The following is an 18,256-nucleotide window of genomic DNA, read 5'->3' on the forward strand; positions in this document are numbered from 1 at the left end:
GAGCCTCCATCTCAGCCCCACATACAGGGAGGCCATGCACCTCCTGGGGTTACTAATGAAACGGGTGGGCAGACATGGCTTGGAGGGCTCCTCCCCAGCACAGTCAGCTTCCCTCCCTTCTCCCCAGGCCTTAGGTGTCTCCTGTTCTCTTCTGTTTCCACGTGCTTTCCTAACTCAGGAGAGGACACCCAGGGGAGCGGTGGGTAGTAAGAAGTAAGGGTGCAGGAGAGCAAAAGCAACCTGCTCCCAGCCGGCCCCTCGCAGGAGAGCCCAGGGCCACCCTGTCTGTCCCCATGGCGTGCCCCAACCTTGAGCTTGGCGGGGGAGGGGGTACAGAGGACACTGCAGACACTACTGGAACTTGGGTCTGAACTTCTTTCTTGGAAAGCAACTTTGAGAAGTTGGAAACTAATGAGAACTATGGATTTTCTTCTACCCCCAAAAGGTACGTGGACCCTCGAATCATTTCAAGAGGTTCACAACACGCTGGCAGCCTACTCACACACCTGGCCGAGAGCCCTGCCACAGGGCATGAGCTTGCGTTTACAGACTCAGGGGTGGAAGCTCCTACTGGAAGGGGCGCTCGGGCACTCTGGTCCAGGCCTGGGCGTGGAGGCCACAGAGACAGAACCCAGATCCTTCCCCAGCTCCCGGGAAAGTGCAGGGCCAGGGGAACAAGAAGAGGGAAGGGCCTCCTGCCCTCAGACCACCATCAAGTCCCAGACCCCTAGTCCCTGACTCTCCCAGGCACACGCATGTACGTGGGAAGGGAGGAGAGGAAACGTGTGTGTGTAAAGAACGTGATGGTGTCCGTGTGGGTACACGAGTAAGGAAACGTGAGGGTGAGGGGTGTGTGTGCACACGCGCCCGCGAGCCTTCGGCCTCGAGTACCCCCCTTACCTCCGCTCGTGGCCAAACAGACGGGCCACCTCTTCCCTGCCAGGGCTCCGGGCCCGAGCCCCGCGCTCCAGCCGCCTCCTCTCCACCTGGAAGGCTTCTCGGTGGCTGATCCTGACGGCCTTGGGGACGTCGGCCAGGGTGGCATACTGCCTGCTGGCTTTAAAGGCAGAGGCGGGCCCCAGTCTCTCCGCTCCCCGCCCCCCAGCGCTGCCGGAGTCCACGCGGGCTGGAAGCTGGCTGACCGCATCCAGGGAGCTGAAGGAGCTGCTGCAGACCCTCCGGCCAGGGGGCCGAGGACCTGGGGAAGTAAGGGGATGACCAAGCTCCTGGGAGGGGGGGCCAGGGCCACTGTACCTGCTGTTGGGGGTGCTGGGGCTGGGAGGGGAGAGCGGCGGGGGCAGCTGCTGCTCCTCGGCCTTCACGTCCTGCTTGGTCTTCTCCAGGGAGAAGTAGCCACTCTCCACCCGGACTTTGCGGCCACAGTCCATGCGGTCACCGCTTGGGGCGCTCTCCTCTGGAAGGGAGGGGACAGGAGACGCTCAGCCTGTGTCCACCTGTGGTTCTGAGGATCCTTCAAAAAGCCGCACAGTCCAGCAGAGGCTACTTCCTGACCTCCCACCTCCAAGGCTGATGTGGCCGCCCAAGGGCGGAGCCCCGGGAAAGCAACGAAACATCTTCCCACTCGGGTGCCCCTGCAACAGCGCTGCCTCTCTGCCAGATGGTCGGGGGTCCCTGAGCTTCAAGTCTGAGGGCTCAGCTGGGAGAGCAGTACTCCCCCCAGATAGAGAGGTCCCGCCCACTGAACACCAGGGAGAAATCCAGAGGCCAACTTGCCGTTCACCTTTTGGCCCATTTTCGGAGAGGGAGGGACAGAGGACCTTCGTGGGGACGAGAGGAGTGAGTGGACTCTGGATGTGGATGGGTGTGTGCCTGCGGGACCTTCTGCCCAGGGCTGGTATGAAACACATTTTGCCTGAAGGAGCTGGGTCAATTCAACTGTCCACTTATCTCGAGTGATTTGGACACACACGGGGAAGCCAGCCTGTGTCCTGCAGAGCCCTCTAGGGCCTGGACGAGGGAGGCCAGACTGCCGCCCTACCTCTGCTCAGGCAGCTCCAAAGTGCCAGGTGGAGAAGCAGGGTGCTGCCGGCCGCGTGCTCCCCCGTACCTCCCTCCCTCCCTCACCTGGGCCTGGGCAGGACAGCCTCCCCGCTGCTGCTCTCAGACACAGTGGGCTTCCAGGGGAACACGAAGCAGCCACAGTGGACAGGAACAGAGGCCCCTTGTCACAGAGCATCTGGATTCTCGGGACGCCTGGGGCTCACAAAGCACGTGCTGTCTTCCTCCTTTACAGGGGGCACTGAGGAGCTTGAGGGGCAGGGGCAGGGGCAGGGGCCAGGCCAAAGCCTGGGTATCCTGGTCCCACACCAGGCCAGTCCCTGCCCAGGGCTGATGGACACAGAAGGTGAGGGAGCCTGGGGCTCGGGGCTCATGACCAGGCCCTGCAGGCCCCCAGTCCTAGGGCCAGCTCTGTCAGGAGGCCTGCTCCAGCGCTGAGAGGTGGGGCACCAGAACAGATGGGCACCACTTACCGTCTCTACTCTCCAGCCCAGGCTCCCTCAGGGTGTTGGCAGCAGGGGGCTGGCTCTGGCTAGGACTCTCAGCTGGACTCAGGCCGCTCCCATCTGTCTGGTCCTTGGCCCTCATTTCTTCCTGCCAGAGTGTAGACTTGGTGGTGGGGACTTTCTCAGCACTGGGGATGCTGCTGCTGCTGCTGGTGACAGCCATCTTGGCTGGCCCTGGCTCCTGCGGGGGAGAGCGGTGTCTGCGGGTGTGGAGCACGCAGCCCAGGCCGGCGCCCAGCTCACCGGCTACAAGGGACACCAAGGTCAACTACAGTGGCAGAGGCCTGGAGTTCCCGGAGGCTCAGAACAGAGATGTCCAGGCCAGGCTGGAAGCTTTTTCTCCTCTGCAGCCCCAGCCAGCACCCAAAGTATCTGTGCAAGCTGGATGGGAGCCTGGAGCCCCGGTGGGAACCCACGCCAGAGCTGGTGCTGCTCCGGCAGAGACGCATTTGTGCAGGAGGTAATTTGCCAGACACAGGGAGTACAAAGCCAGAGCACACAGAGCAGTAACTCCACGCTGTGAGCCTAGAGCCCAGACAGAGGCAGGGCTCGGATCCCTGCCATCCTGCCCCTGCTCATACCCTGGGCCCAAGCCCCTGCCGACTCAGGGTCCTGAGGTGCCTGACAATGAGGGGCTGCCAGCAAGATGGCTTTGGGTGCCCACAGAAGTGAGGCACACCTCAGCTGTCTTCCCAAAAATGGAGGGACAATGTAAAAATGCTCCCCCCCACTCCCATCCTGGTGGCCAGGCCTCATTTTCAGAAATGTCCCCTAAACCATCTCTGAATGGGCCCTTGGTGAGGGTGACAGATCCCCTCACCGGTGTGTGCATCAAAGAGCCCCGTAACCGCTCAGTTACTTGTTCAGTCACGTCACATCGACCGTGGGCCGCCTCTGGCTCGCACTGCACCCGTCAGCGCTCACTCATCATTTCACAGGTGAGGCCGCCTGGGCTGGCGGGGAGCAGCCCATGCTCGCACGACCAGGAGGCAGATTAGGGCTCTGAGCGTTTTCCATCACCAGTGCCTCTGGGAGTAGGAGGAAGGCCCGGGAGGGGCTTCACCTTGCACGGCACCCGTGAGGACCCACCAGGGGGCCAAGTACCACACGTCGCAAAGACGACGGGCATTTCCCAGGGCCCAAAGTCTCCCTTAGCTTTTAAGGATCTCAGGCCTCCTGGGACGGGACAGAGCCAGGATGGCTCTTCCCACAGACCCAGGACACGCCCAACCGCCCATTTGGTCAGAACTGTTCATAGACCTGACTCTGTGGCTGGAGATTCCCGAGCTCTGGCCCACCATGGAGGAAGGGGACTTCTCAAAGAACATGGCAACGGCTTCAGACCACTTCCTGAGGGTTCCAACCGCACCGGCTCCAGGGGCCCAAGCAAGCCCAGCCCCGGGGCCCCTGTTCCTCACTCAGCACACCACCCTTGCCCACACACGGCGGCAGTGCTCCCCGTCAGAGGCGCCTCTAGGTCTCCTTGTTGTGCCCCCTCCCAACTACCTGGGGCCTCTGCTCGGAGGCCAGAGGCTGGACACGGCTCTGCTGGGCTTCCTTCTGCAGAGCCGAGTGAGGGTGACCTGAAGACCATACTCAGTGAATCCATCCCCTCTGTGGAGAGGAGGCTGGACTGAGGGAGAGAAGCTACCGAGAAGGGCCAAGGAGGAAGGGGCAGATGCTGTGCCCGTGATGACAGTGGCCCTTTCTGTTGGCACCCTCAGCCCCACGCTGCCGGTGAAGGGCCCTGGCACACGCACACCCCTCTCTGATGCTCAGAGTGACCTCAGCACTGGGTAGGGGCTGGGGCGGCCGGGATCCCCAAGAGGCAGAGGAAATTCCAGGCCTGAGATGCAAGGCGCTGTGATGGGAGCTTGGGGAACACATGTGTTTCCCAGCACCAGGAGGCCACAGACCTGCCTCCTGGGCCTGGGCCCCCAACCTGTGCCAGGCTGGCTGTACCACAGATCCCTCCCAGGCGCCCATTTCTGGGGACTCATCCCAGAGAACAAGGGCCCTGGATGGCAGCCAAGGTCCACAAAGAGTTCTTTTTCTTTCCTTTGGTAGCCCTGCCTTCTCTCACCTCTATGCCAAGCCTCATCAAGTCAGTGGGGACAGAGGGACAACCCAGCAGCAGAAACAAAGCCATGCTGGCCTCCAGGAGAGGGCGGGGTGGGGGCCCTAGTTTCTGGGCAAAGTTGCTTCTCTTCTCCAGAGCAGATGGGTGGAGAGCAGATCTCACACAGACCAGGCCTGGGCTGCCTGGCACCACCTCCACACTGCACACTGTCACCACTGCAAGAGGCGTGCCACGACCCACACTGACACAGACCCCAGGTGCCTGTGCAAGAGGAGTGGAAGCCTAGGGTCCTGTGGACTCATCTCTGTGGCTGGGATGGCTGCAGACTCAGAGCCATCAGTGCCACAACAGAGTCTGCGCTTTTCACGTGGCTGTTCAGAAAGGGTCTGCAAAGCAGGGCAGGAAGGCAGGCCCCAGTGGAGGCTCCTGTCTAGAAGGGTCACAGAAAGCCTTCCTTTGCACCTCCGGGGCATGAGCACTGAGCCAGGGCCCAGCGAGAAGCAGGGTTCTGACCCTGAGTGGGTGCAGCAGGCACCCAGTGGAGACGGGCCGGGGGTGGGAGATGAGGGGAGCCACCACCTGAACCCCGGCCTGCGGCCTCGCCCAAGCCCCAGGCTGGGGTCCGGGGGAGGGCAGCAGGGTCGCCGTCACTCCGGCCCTGGTCAGGCCCCGGGTGGACTGCTGCTTTTCTGTAGGCATCTCAGCACCAGGCAGTCTCTCCCCTGGGCGCCGGTGCCTCTCAGACTCCAGGCTTTGGAGGCTCTGTCTCCTCTCCCTGCCCAGGGTCTGCTGGGACTCCCACCCCGGTGCTTGCTCCTCATCTGCCCTCCACCTGGCGTGGGGTGCATGCGCCTGCCACGGTCCCAGTTCTCAAATGCCTGAACACCCTTCTTGAAGTGGGACCCTGGGCTCTCCTGCTTGACAGAGCCCTTGGAGGGCAGGGTGCAGCAAGGGACACCTCCAGCCCCCATTGGTCTAAACTGAAACTCTTGGGCCACAAGAAAGAGGCTCAGTCTGGAGTCTTGGGTTTGTCTCTGTAGGGCCCCCTAAGGCATTAGCCTTTCCCCACAGCGCCCTCCCAGGCTGCAGAGGGAGGCCTGCCTGAGGCCCCCAGCCCTCCTCTGGAGAGGCCCCACTTCACTCCACGAGACTGACTCCCAGGGGAACTGTCCCTGATGAAGGCTCACAGCCTCCAGAAATCAGCTGTCTCTAATGTGATGCTCGGGGAGTAAGAGGCAACAGGAAGAGAGCTCCCGCCCAGAGGCTGAGCGGAGGAGGCTGGGACCCCAGGTGCTCCAGGTTCTAAGAGGCCCTCAGGGAAGTGGGTGATCTCCCCACCCTGCGATCACAGGGTTCCTGCTACCAACCCAAAATGTGAAAGTGTTTGGGGGGAAAGGATGTAACAGGAAGGGACAGCTGGGAAGCAGGGACACAACCAAATTCCCTGGTCTGGGCCAAAAGTGTGTTCGCACATGTCCTTGCCTTATTTGGAGGCAGGAGCTCAGCTCAGAGGCATCACTATGGAAACAAAATGTAACCCTTAACACCGAGTTTCTGCCTGGGACATTTCTCTCCAACCAGGCAGCTTTGGGGGTTTGCCTGTGTGTCTGCTGCTCCCCAGCAGGAAGCTCCACTTCCATTTTCCAGAAATGACCCTGATTGCATGTTGCCAACTTCTTGCCAGGGACACTACCTTCCAGGGGGAGGTTGGCCTGGGGCTCCTTAGCCCAGGGGGCAGACAATGACCACTGGCTGCACCCCATCAGCAGGAGGGCCTGTGCAGCAGCCCAGGGGGGCCTGAGGGGGTGTGGAGGAGGAGGGGGACCCAGCACACACCTCCCTGTCCTGCCCAGACCCCTGCCACTCAGTGAGGCAAAGAGGAGCCAGCAGGGACTGCTCTTTGTCAGGCTCTGGGGTTTGTGAGACGCCCATGGGACCCCAATTTCCATCCTGTTCACTCTCAGGGTTGCTGTGAGGCTCAGTCAGGCAAGGCAAGAGCATGGAGTGATCGTGGAGCTTGAAGCAGAGAGGAAAGAGTAACGTTTACAGTTGACCCTTAAACGAGCAGGGGTTGGGGTGCGAGCAGTCGAAACTCCAGCAGAACCTGCAGTAGTCGGTCCCTGCATCTGCAGTTCTTCCGCATTCACAGCGCCATGTCCACGGACTCCACCAACTGTGGGCCGTGTAGTATTGCAGTACCCACCACTGAAAAAGCCTGCGTGTAAGTGGACCCACACAGCTCAAACCTGGCTGTTCGAGGTGACGGTACTGAGCACCCATGCAGGGCCCACTACTTCCTTCCACGCTCAGTGACTCTAGAGCCAGGTTTCAACGCGTCCATTTTGCAAATCAGTTCTTTAAGGCTCAGAATCCCTTCCAATGCCCTGAGCCCCGCTGACTGGCCTGGGCAGGGAAGAGAGAGAGCAGCCTTCGGGGAAGGACCAGACCTGGAGGGGCCGCTCGGGCTGCCTCTCACTCTGGCCTCAGGGGAACTGGGGCAGAGGCACAGAAATCGAGGCCAGCAGCAGCTTCTCCGTTTACGGTCAGCCTGGAATGGGAGCAGGTAAAGTGAAGCCCAGGGGAGCTGAGCCACTTCCTGGGAGTGATGCATAAGGGGTCTGTGTGGCCAGCAGCCCTGGCACGCTCTTGGCTCCGCAGCAGCTGGCAGGACAGTCAAGGGAGGGACACACACTGTGCCATCTCTGCATACCCCCTGCCTGCTGGCTGGACACCTCCAGGGCAGCCCCACAGCAGGCCACTCTGTCCCTGGAGGGGGTCCTGTGGCTCAGAGCAGAGTGTGCAGACGACAGCCCACAGATCATCACACGGGGCCAATGACAACCTCAGCCCTGACATGACCCTCCCCTCACCCTCAAATTTAGGCTGGGTCCTGAAGCCCTTTAACCTCCCGAGGCTCCCTCACCCCGTCCCATGTCACCCAGCAGCCCCACCCTCACCTGTGGGGTAGGAGGCTCCACCTTCCGCTTCTTCTTCTGGTTTTGCTTGTTGGTCCTGGGATAGACCGTGAGCATCTCCAACCACCTGGGAGAGAAGAGCGGAGAGCACCAGTCAGACCCTGCTGTCAGGCACCAGCACTCCACGTTGCTGGCTGGTCCAGGGACCAGGCCCGACGCTTCCTGCCTGCAGGCCCGCCCAGCCTCCTGGCACCCAGGCACTACTCAGAACAGAGCTGCCGCTGCCGGGGCAGGAGGCACCAGCAGTGCAGCCCAGACAAGCACGGGCTGTGCCGGGACCAAGCCCAGGCGCTGACCCTGTGGTGACCACAGGGCGGGCGGGGAGGGCCTGTGCTAGCCTGGGGATGAGGTCAGCTCCACCCCGGTGAAGCAGCAGGCTTGACCACAGGCCTCGGGTGAGGGCATAGCACAGTTTCTGTTACTGACCTTCCTCTGGTGCTTAGGCTCTGCTCTAAAATTGCCCTCCCAGAGCGGATCCGGCCAGTGCCTAGGCAGACTACAACTGGGAGCCACTCACGACCATCGAGGCAGGAATGCAGGAATCTGCCACCAAACCTCCCTGTGGTGGGTCACCTCGGGGGGCCGAGCAGCTGACCCCACAGACCCAACCACTCCACTCTGGGCCCCCTCATAGTGAGGGCACCAGGCCACGCAGCTTTGGAGAAGGCCCAGCAGAGCTGCCCAGGGGCCCTGTCTGGGGCCCACCTGCCGGAAGGTCCACTTTGGATCAGGGCAGACAGCACCAGGGGAGCATGGGAAGAGCAGGGGCTGGAGACAGGAGGCCTGCGCTCACATCTGGCTCTGCTACCCTCAAATCACAGCCCTGGGCAGCTCCTAGCCCCCAGGGCTTGTCTCCTCCTCTCTGAAACCAGGGACTGGATGAGGCCACGAAACGACGACTGCTTGCCTTGGTGGAGCTTTGCTGTGCCTGGGAGGATGGAGGAAGGGTGCTGGGAGGAGGGGAGGGCAGGAGGGGGCTTGGTGGTGCATGGGGCCCTAGGGCTGTCTCCATAGGTTAAGGTACTGCAGGAGGCTCTGGGCCACTTCTTCCCAGAACACAAGGGTCCCTGGCGGGCCGGCTGCCTGCCTGTGCAGGGGACTGGTGGTGATGGCTGGGCTGCACGTCGGCACCCTGGCTGGAGGCTACAGCAACGACTGACACCCCTAGCCTGGGGCAGGGAGAAGAGCTTGTGTTCCGAGCACTCGGAGGTGCTTCCTTGATTTGGGAGGGGGGACGGGGGGAGGCTGATGGAAGTCAGTGGCCTTCTGGGATAGCCCCGGGGTTGTGCTGCTAGCAGCTGACAGCTGGGGAAGCAAGCTTGGATGTGGGGAATCACAACAGCCAAGCCGAGCGGCCACCCCAGCCAGCCCAGCCGAGAGCAGGGGATTCTCGATGTGCAGAGAGAATCAACAATCCCTGTGCGTAGAGTCCTGGGGCACATATCCTGTGTCTGGGGTCCCCAAAGCCAGAAAAGGGGCCATGACTGTATCTGCAAGGCAGCAGATGAGCAGACTCTCCCAGGGCCTCACTCACATAGCCTGAGGAGTTCACATGCTTATGGGTTGAAAGACCTGCTATCCAGCCTGCCACAGGACCTAAGTTTCCTTTGGAAAATCCACTCCAAGGAATCATGCCTGCAGAGAGCCCCTCTCAAAACTTTCCCTGGGAGGGGAAAAGAGACTGCTCAGCAAAGTCACCTCATCCTCCTGGGCCTTGGAGCAGGGGTGTGGCAGGCAGGTGCAGACCTTCTGGGGCGCCCCAAGTCCCTACTTGCTGGCCCAGTCACTACCAACTGGCATTACTAATGAACTGGCACATCCACGAGCCTGGCAGGACAGGGCCTTGAAGGAAGACGAGAGGAGATCTGCCCTGTGGCTGCACCACTGACTGGACAACCTCTTGAAGCCCCCGTGCTGGCCTGAGCAAGGCCGGAGACTCAGGGAGGGAGCGCAGGGCCCCACGCTGTGGTGCTGCGGCTGGAGGCTGAGATGTCCAGGCACAGATGGCAGAGCATGTCCCTGCACTCGGATTCCTTGCGGACGCCCAGGAGGAAGTGTCTGATGGTGTCCAGATGTGTTATGGACGTCCGGGGAAGGGAGGCGACGGGTGAACAAAGCTGCCAAATCCTCCTCTGAAGAGCCGTGAGAAGCACAGGGGGCCTGGGGCAGGGAACTGCCCCCTATCAGCTCTGGGCCGGGGGGCCACCTCTGGCCACTCGGGGCGTTCGGGGGTCTCCCTTCAGAGAAGATCCCGGAAGGAAGGCTGGAGGGACTGTCCTCTACTCCTCCTGCTCAAAGTCAGCCTGGAGGGAGTGTCTGTGCCTCTTTAGGGACCTGAGTGCTAAGACCCATGTAGGGGCCCCAGAGCCCACAGATGAGGTCACCCAGCAAGGAGCCCCACCAGGCGGTGACACCCAGGCAGCCACAAAGGAAGCCAAGGCCAGGGCAGAGGAAGGAGGGCAGCTGGAGACAGAAGTCTGTCTCCAGGGCTCACTGCCAGCACTGACTAAGGAGGCCGTGTCCCATCAGGTGGGAAAGGTGAGGAAGCTGCTGCCCCAGCTGCAGAGAGAACCCCCTCCTGGGTAGGAACCAGCGAGGCCTGGACTCAGGACAAGGGGAGGGAAGAGAGTCAGGTGACTCCAGCTCTGGGTCACTACAAGCTTCAGGACGGCTGGCTGACACCTGGGACCCTGAGGGCAAGCACACCCAGGATCTCGGCCTGCTAGGGACCTTGTCTAGCCAGGCTGCACGGGAACAGCAGGCCCTGTACGTGCCGATAAGAGTGACCATGGGAAAGGGGCTCAGGACAGAGCCGAGGACCCCTGCCAAGCACCTAACACCACGTGGCCTGCAACTGCATCACAGACCTGGTCCCCAGCTCACACTCCCCAGCTTGCTTGGGGACCTTGTACACCCCTTTCCATCCCACCTTTCATCCAGACACCTTCTGGGACACAGCTCTGAGGGGAGGCCTAGATCTCCTGAGGGACTCAGCTGGGCAGTGGAACCTCAATCAGGCTCCCTCATTCCTAGGGCCTCTGCCCCTCAACTGTAGAATGAGGGCTCAGTAAAACCCTCAACACTCTTAAACCACGTGCTCCTGGGATGAAGATTAGGGTAAGCGGTGAAAGTAGTCCTCTTGTTTGCCCAGGAGTCAGAAATGCAAACCTGCTGCTCCAGGAGTGGAGGGCCAGGGTGAGCGGGCACCCCTAGCAGAGGGCACCGGAGCCCCCCCCCCCCCCGCTCTGGCCTCTGACCACCCCACCCCGCGTGCTCTTGCTTTCTCACGCAGCAGCCTTGGCCAGGGCAGCAGCTGAGCCATGGAAGCCCAGGCAGTGCTCACAGAGTCCTCCTGGCCACTGGAACCCAAGTGCTCTGCATTCTACTTCCTTCTCCTCTGCGCTGTAACCACCAGCCCGGTCCCCCAGCCTTGGTTTTCTCTCACCCAAAACTCTCTCAGCTTCATCGGTCTCCTTCTCACCTTAAAGAGCAACAGGACTCTCCATGGCCCAGGCCTGGGCGCCCAGCACTCACCTGCCAGTGCCCAAGGAGCAGGGCTCCCGGAAGGCAAGCGCTGCGTGGGCTCAGGGCACGGAGCTCAACCCCCTGGACTGTCGGTTACCTGAAAATCTGGGCCCCTCCACCTCCCAGGGCCCTACCAATCTTCTGCCCAGGGTGTGTACGGAGGAGTGGGGTGACCCAGAACTTTCTATTCTTCCCGCTCAAACAAGGAAGGCAGTGCATGCAGTCACCCAGCAGGGCCTCCTGTGTGCAGGCACTGGGAATGCCGAGGGAGACACGGCCTCCACACTTGAAGGCCCACCACTGCCCGAGGAGGCCAGATGTGCACACGGACAAGCCTCATCTTTTATAAGCACTGGCTGATGGAGCTGCAAGACTCACAGGGGAGGGTGTCCAGAGGATGGAGGGGCTGCTCCAGGCTGAGGGCAGAGCGGGAGGGGAGGCACAGGGTGAGACGCAGCAGGGATGACAGGCAGCTCAGGGCTGAAGGACACAGGGCGGTGGTGGTGAAGCCGGGGGGCTGGGAAGGGGCCCCGGGCCAGCTAAGGTGACCCTCGGGTGACGGGACTTGAGGCAGGAAGGAGGCTGCATTTTGGAGGCTGAGCCCCTCAAGGCTGAGCAATGGAAGGCTGGGCTGCAGTGAGAATGGAGGGGGAGACATGGGGGAGGCCTGAGGAGGACGTGGCAGTGCCAGGAGAGGAGGCCCTGGGGGGCGAGTAGGGATGAAGAAAGGTGGAGGGTGAGGCCGGCGTGAGTGGAGAAAGGGACTCAGACAAGGAGACACACAAGGCAGAAAGTGAGGGCAATGATGCCCAACTTGTGTCCAAGAGACCTAGTCCATGGACCCACGCCTCCTCCCAAGACTTGCGGAGCAAACTCACCCGCTGATGATCTCCTTGGTCTCCGCTCGGATGAAATGCTCCTTCTCGGGGGTCAGAATGCACAGGGAGAACTTCTGGCCTGTTCGGCCCTCCCCGTCCACCACGTCCGTGCACTGGTTCATGTTGATGGTGCCCTGAGGGAGGGTCGTGGGCTGCAGGGGGAAGACAGGGCAGGGAGTCATTCAGGGGCCAGCTCTCAGGGCCCGAGGAAGGCAGCAGACTGTCCCTGCATCCCGAGGTCCTTTCTGACCCTCCTTGCTTCTCAACAGGCACCTGAATCTCTCACAGCTGTATGGGCCCCCTGTTACAGCAGAGGACAGTGTGTGCACTGCCCCACCCACTTCAAGGCCTACTTCCTCCTGAGCCATCCCTGGGGGAAGAGGTGACAGGCCTGCTCTTCTCAGGAGACATCCAGCTGGACATCCCTTCCCCTTGGAGAGCCATCCTAGCTCTCCCTATGGGGGGGCAGGCAGGGGGCGCTCGAGGACAGCTGGGGTGACCTGACCGAGGTGGCCAGGAGCCTGTCTCAGGGCAGCTGTGCCGAAGGAGCAGTGGGGAAGGTTCCAGAGGACGTGGTTTCACAAGAGCGAGGTTATTTTTAGAGGAAGGGGCCAGAGAGAAACACACACCCTTGAAGGCAGGCCGTCTGTGAGCAGGGCCACCAGGCTGCCTGGCTGCGGTTGGGACGAATGATAACCCTTTTTTCCTTTTCTAACAGCAAACACTATTGGACACTGATGTTAGTGATAGAAAACCAAAAACAAGAAAAGATGGCTTAAAGAAGTTCCTACTGAGGTGAAGAGTGAGGATCCTCCTAACTCACTTCCCCAAACATGAGGACGCCTCTAGGAAGGAGGCAGGTGGCCACGGCTGCCACCACCCCACGTGCAAAGATCCTGGCTGAGGGCTCTCAGGGGCAGGGAACTCAGCTCCAGCTCCCACCCGGCCTCGCCTCACCTCTAGGGCAGCTGCTACGTTTGTTAAGCAGATAGCAGGTGACACGCGGGGCAGAGGCCTCCCCTGTCACGGGGCAGGAGGTGGAGGAGCTGGCTGGAAGGAGACATAGGGCCCAGAGACGGAGCCTTGTCTCCAGGTGCCCGGGGCCCTGCGTGGCGGCCACCACCCTGGGACCAGGACTGTAGCAACCAGCAGATGAGAGTTGAAAGGCAAGAGGTGGGGGTGGTGGCGCTGCAGGGGATTTCAGCTACGCCACACATCCAGAGCAGGTAGACAGAGACAGAAGGCAGAGCGATGGCTATTGGAGGCGGCAGGGGGGTGGGGGATGGGAGAGGAGGTGACAGCTAAGGAGGGCAGAGCTGCTTTGTTCCGAAACTAGACCGTGGTGATGACTATATACCAGCCTGTGAATACGCTAAAGGGCAGTGACTTATACACTTAAAAATAAAACGAAATATCACACAAATATGGAAAATAACAAGGTGGGTGTAGGGGCCGGCAGCCCAGCCCCCGGGGAGGAGCACCCACTGCCCAAAGCCTCCACCTCAGACCCAGAAGCTGCCCGACATCCCTCCCTGTCCTGAGGCCCAGAGCGGCAGGTGGATGGGAACCCAGTCGGCCGACTCCTAACCGGCCCCCACACACTGCCTGTGCTGCAGAAGGAGCCAGGGACCAGGGCGGCTTGGGCCGGCACCCCAAGGATGAACTCCCATCCTGACAAGATGTGCGGGCAGAAGGGGGTCCTGCCAGAGAAGACCCTGCTGCACAGGCCCCCCAACCTGTCCCCAGGAGGCCCCCTTTCAAAACCTGGCCCCTGCCCCATCTGGGGCGGCATGGGCGTCCATGGACCCAGCACAGAGGGCCCCACAAGACACGGGATGGACCCACATGAGGCAACAGCCTTGGAGCCACGGGGAGAAGAGGGACAGGGAGCCCAACGCCACACGAGTGCTCAGGGGATGGGGGAGCGCTCCAGGCTTTGTCAACCAGCAAACTCCTTGCCTTCATGGGGCATTGGTAGAGTTGGCAAAACTTATTTTTTAAGGAAGAAGAAAACACAAGCACCCCTTCCACTTGCTGCCAAGGCCGGAAAGTTCCTTCTCACACCTGCAGGGCAGGACTGGCCCGCTGGCTCAGGCTCTGGCTGGGCAGCAAGCCATCAGCATCCTGCCAAGGGCCCCCCCACTCCTCGGATGGGGTGGGTGCAGGGAAGAACCGCCCATCCCACCCAGCCAGCAGGACCACACCAGAGCCCAGCGCCCACCCTACCATACACGAGGCCAAACCACACTGGATCAAAGAGCTAAGGGCAAAAGCAAAAACTGCAAACCTCTCAGAGGAAGACCCAGGGCAACAGCTCTGTAACACTGGATTTCACAGATATGACACCAAAAGCACAAACAAAAGAAAAAAATAAACTAGACTTCATTAAAACTATAAACTTTTGTGTATCCAAGGACACTATCCAGAGGGTAAAAAAAAGCAACCCACAGAATGGAAGAAAATATTTGCAAATCACATGTCTGATACAGGATTAATATACAGAATACATAAAGAACTCTTACAACTCAAACAGCAAAAAACAATTAATAAGTGGACTAAAGACCTGAATGGGCATTTCTCCTAAAAAGATATGCAAATGGCTAGTAAGCACATGAAAAGATGCTCAACGTCACTAGTTATTTGGAAAACGCAAATTAAAACCACCAGATACGGCTATACACCTACCAGGATGGTCAAGTACTGACGAGATGTGGGAAAATGGGAACCCTCGCGCACTGCTTGTGTCAGAGAACACGGTGCTGACACCGCAGAAAGCAGTCTGGGCAGGAGCAGCCCCCACACGCCTGGGCCCCCTCTCCTACAGGCTGCCGACACCCTACACCCAGGTGTGCTGACCTCGGGCACAAACTTCGTACCAAAGAGCACCCAGCACAGGCGAGCCCTCTGACAGCACATGGCCGGCCCGCTCCAGGGCCAAGCAGCCTTACTTCCTCAGCTCCAGCCATTGAAGTAAACCCACCTCCTTCCCCATCACTGAAATCTGCCTTCAGAGTTTTGCCTTTCCTGGTTCCCACCCAGCACCCTTGCCCCTTCCCCTCCAGGCTCCTCTGCGTGCAGGCATGGTCTCCCTTGTATTGGCCTCTGCTCCTGGTGACTCTGGCAGTCTCTGGGAGCCAACCCGAAAGACTTCTAGAGGAAGTATGTCATCACCTGCTTGACTCACACCCAGTCCCGTGGGCCTGCAGCCTCTGCCTAAACCCTAACTAGATCCACTTTACATGTATAATCACGTCTCCTGACACGTCAGTGACAGAGAAGAAGGCTTCAAGGCTTCCTGAAAGACCACGAAGTCACCTTGGAAGGCACCAGGCAAAAGTCTGAGTACAGGCAACAGACATTTACTGAGCACCCGCTTCGTGCCAGGGTCAGAGGTAAGAAGAGGACAGAGGGCCACCCTCACGAAGCTCATTTTATTCTTATGGTGATAGAGGGAAATAAAAAGAAAACAAAGAATGACCCCATTTCAGGCAGCGGTACCTGAGAGGAAAACAAGGAAAGCGGGTACGGGGCTGGGAGGGCCGGGGCAGGTGAACACGCACCGCGGCCCAGCAGAGGCCAAGAGGAAGAGGAAGAGGAAGTGAGCGCTGAGGCCACTGGACAGAGAAGGGCAGGGCCTGGCCTGGGGCAGGCCTGCTGGTAGGACTGGAAGGAAGGGGCCCGAGGTGGCCTGGAGGACAGGAAGGCCGAGGTGCACCCATGGAAGGAGCAGCCTGACCCCAGCCCACAGGAGCACCCTGACCCCCAACAAGGCACTAACTAAAGAACTAGATTTTTTTTCCCTGTACTTGGCGCATATGCTGGCTTTCTCTGGCTCATTTCTATCCCTGCCTTCACAGAAAACAGACCCTTTTAGGCTAATGGTATATGTGACGCGACTCAGACGGGCAGGAGCAGTAGAGGCAGAGACAGGACGGAGGCCAGCAGCCATGTGGAAGGCAAGACCACTGGCTGCTTCAGGAGGAAAGCCAGCTGCCACCCTAAGCCTTTGCCACAGCCACCTCTGGGGCACAATTCCGTTGGTACCCAAAGATCATGGCAGCTGGAGAGACACAACCCGAGGGCCATCCGAGTGTGAGAGCTGGAGAGGCGCTGGAGACAGCGCAGCCTCTCTGGGGCAGGGGTGCGGCAGGAAAGGGGCGCAGGAGGACGGACATCCAGAAGGGATGTGAACTCAGCTCTTTCTCAGACGCAAAGGAGACGGAGCCAGTGTCTGTGTCCACGGCCTTCACCTCTCAACAGAAAGTTTCCTTCTGGCAAAGACTTATGTCCACCAGAGTGGGAGGGCCCGAGACAGCAGGTCTGCAGTGGGCAAGGAGGCAGAGCCCGAGGGCACACAGCAGCTGGGTGGCACCTGAGGTGCTCCGGGGGGCTTCCCGGAGCCAAGGGAGGAAGGGCCCGGCAAGGTGGGGGCAGGAAGGCTGGTGCTGGCACCACCGCCAGGAGTGCCCCGGTCCCCCTGGGTGGGGCGGGCAGGACGCCGCAGCTGGCACACGCCAGCAGGCTCTGTCCTTCCCTCCCCCTTAGCTGCTCAGAAACGCTGCACCGAGCAGCCTGGCCGCAGCCCGAGGCGGCCATCTTCCTCCAGTAGAGGGTGATCTGGGACTGGGGCTCATCCAAATCAGGTCTCAGTTCACAGGAGCGACAAGCAGTGGGTACAAGGGTCCCAGGTGAGTCCCATGGGTACCCACTGAAGGAACCTGGGCTGCTAATCACAGGCTCAGAGGATGAGAGCTGACTGAGGAGGGGCTGGAGTCAGCACACACACCCTGAACGCCAGGCCCTGGGGACACAGCACCCACCACGGTGAGATCAGCGCTGACATAAACGGGTGGACGCAGCCTGTGGAGAGCCTGGAGCAAGGCGACAGGAACGGAGAAGTCAAGTCTTAAAGGCTTCTCGTGGCACTGGGGGTCAGGCTTGTCTGGCCAGGTCCTCATGGGAGGAGCCAGGCTCAGAGGGCAGAGCTGCAGAGACAGAGTACAGCTGGCGATGAAGAAGCACAGGTACCGAGGGTCTTTCGATAAACCAACATTTTGTCCCCACAAATCTGAGGCGTGCGGCACCACCTCCACCGGAGATACAAGAAAATCACTCACGAAAGCAAAGCACCGCTCCCGACAGCAGCCACCCGTCTAGCAGACACCCAAGCACGGAATAAAGCTGACAAACACCTCCGACCTCACAACGCTGACCGTGCAGCCTAGAGCTGGACCAGAACAGCACACGAGGTCTGCAACATGGATGGGAGGACCCTGGTGATGAGCACAGCAGGGAGGTCAGAGGAGAGCAGGTGGCGGGAAGGTGCCAGTCCTCCAACCGCCGATGGACGAGTGACCGTCAATCCTGTTTTGGTCCTGCTGCCTTGGTTTAATCAAAGAGTCTGAAGAGAATCTTGTAAGTAAAGGTCGACTGGTCCCGAGAAGGATGCTTGTTTAAGCCTCAGCAGTCACTTGCCAGCACAACCTCTGACCTGCAGCCACCACCAGACCTCCCACCTCCCCCCGCAGAGGCAGAAAATAAGGCCCCCAGACACCAGGTCACAGTGGGGGTCTCCCCAGGGCTGCAGGGAGGGAAGCAAAGCCCCTGGTGAGGTTCCGACTGTGACCTGAACCCACTCGCCTTCTGGCTTCGCTCCCGGGATCCCAGCCCCCCATCCATGCTGGAAGCCGGCCCGGGGCTTCCTGGTCCAAAGTCGGGGTCCTCCCTTACTGCAAGGACAACTCCAGCAGCGCCTCGTCTCCCAGCCCTTCCCGGCTGCCTGGCCTGGAGAACTTCCTCTTTCTCCTACTTTCTTTGGTGCAACTTCTTCCTATTTTTAAAATAAACATTTAATTTCAGGATACACCTGGATTTGAAGAAGGCTGTGAAGACAGCAGGGGGTCCCCCCGTGCCCCGGACTCCACTTCCCCTGCTGGTGACACCTTACATCGGGGAGGGGGCGCGCTGACTACCGTCGAGAAACCAAACTGATCTGTGATGATTCACTGAAGTCCATCCTGTGTCCAGATTCCCTGGCTTCCCTCACGTCCCTTTTGTGTCCCGGGATCCCACGTCACCTCAGGTCCTCTCCGCTGTGACAGTTTCTCAGACACGCCTTACTCTCACACACTGCGTAGAACACTTGGGCGTGTCTGGTGTTTCTCTCCTGGTTACACTGGGCTCCGGGTTTTGGGAGGAAGTGCCGTCTCCACACGTTTCCAGTTACGCTGATCTTGAGCGCCTGGCTGAGGCGGTGTTCGTCAGGCCTCTGCC

The 18,256-nt window shown here is 60.3% G+C and overlaps 1 protein-coding gene across 6 annotated transcripts in view; it reads right to left on the reverse strand.

The window, feature by feature from the left end:
- MPRIP (myosin phosphatase Rho interacting protein) overlaps positions 1-18,256 on the reverse strand; it is a 110,700-nt gene that overhangs the window by 38,430 nt on the left and 54,014 nt on the right. For 3 of the 6 annotated variants that reach the window (XM_064494807.1, XM_064494805.1, XM_064494806.1), the window contains exons 4-7: positions 11,984-12,135; positions 7,563-7,647; positions 2,493-2,706; positions 1,255-1,414 (exon numbers count right to left, since the gene is read on the reverse strand). In XM_064494807.1, the coding sequence (XP_064350877.1) occupies positions 1,255-1,414; positions 2,493-2,706; positions 7,563-7,647; positions 11,984-12,135 (611 nt within the window). Of the gene's footprint in view, positions 1-900; positions 1,415-2,492; positions 2,707-7,562; positions 7,648-11,983; positions 12,136-18,256 lie in introns of all 6 variants that reach the window. The other 3 variants (XM_064494804.1, XM_064494802.1, XM_064494801.1) reach the window with 1 other exon arrangement.

Source organism: Camelus dromedarius, chromosome 16 (assembly GCF_036321535.1).
Source record: "Camelus dromedarius isolate mCamDro1 chromosome 16, mCamDro1.pat, whole genome shotgun sequence".
Lineage (NCBI taxonomy): Eukaryota > Metazoa > Chordata > Mammalia > Artiodactyla > Camelidae > Camelus > Camelus dromedarius.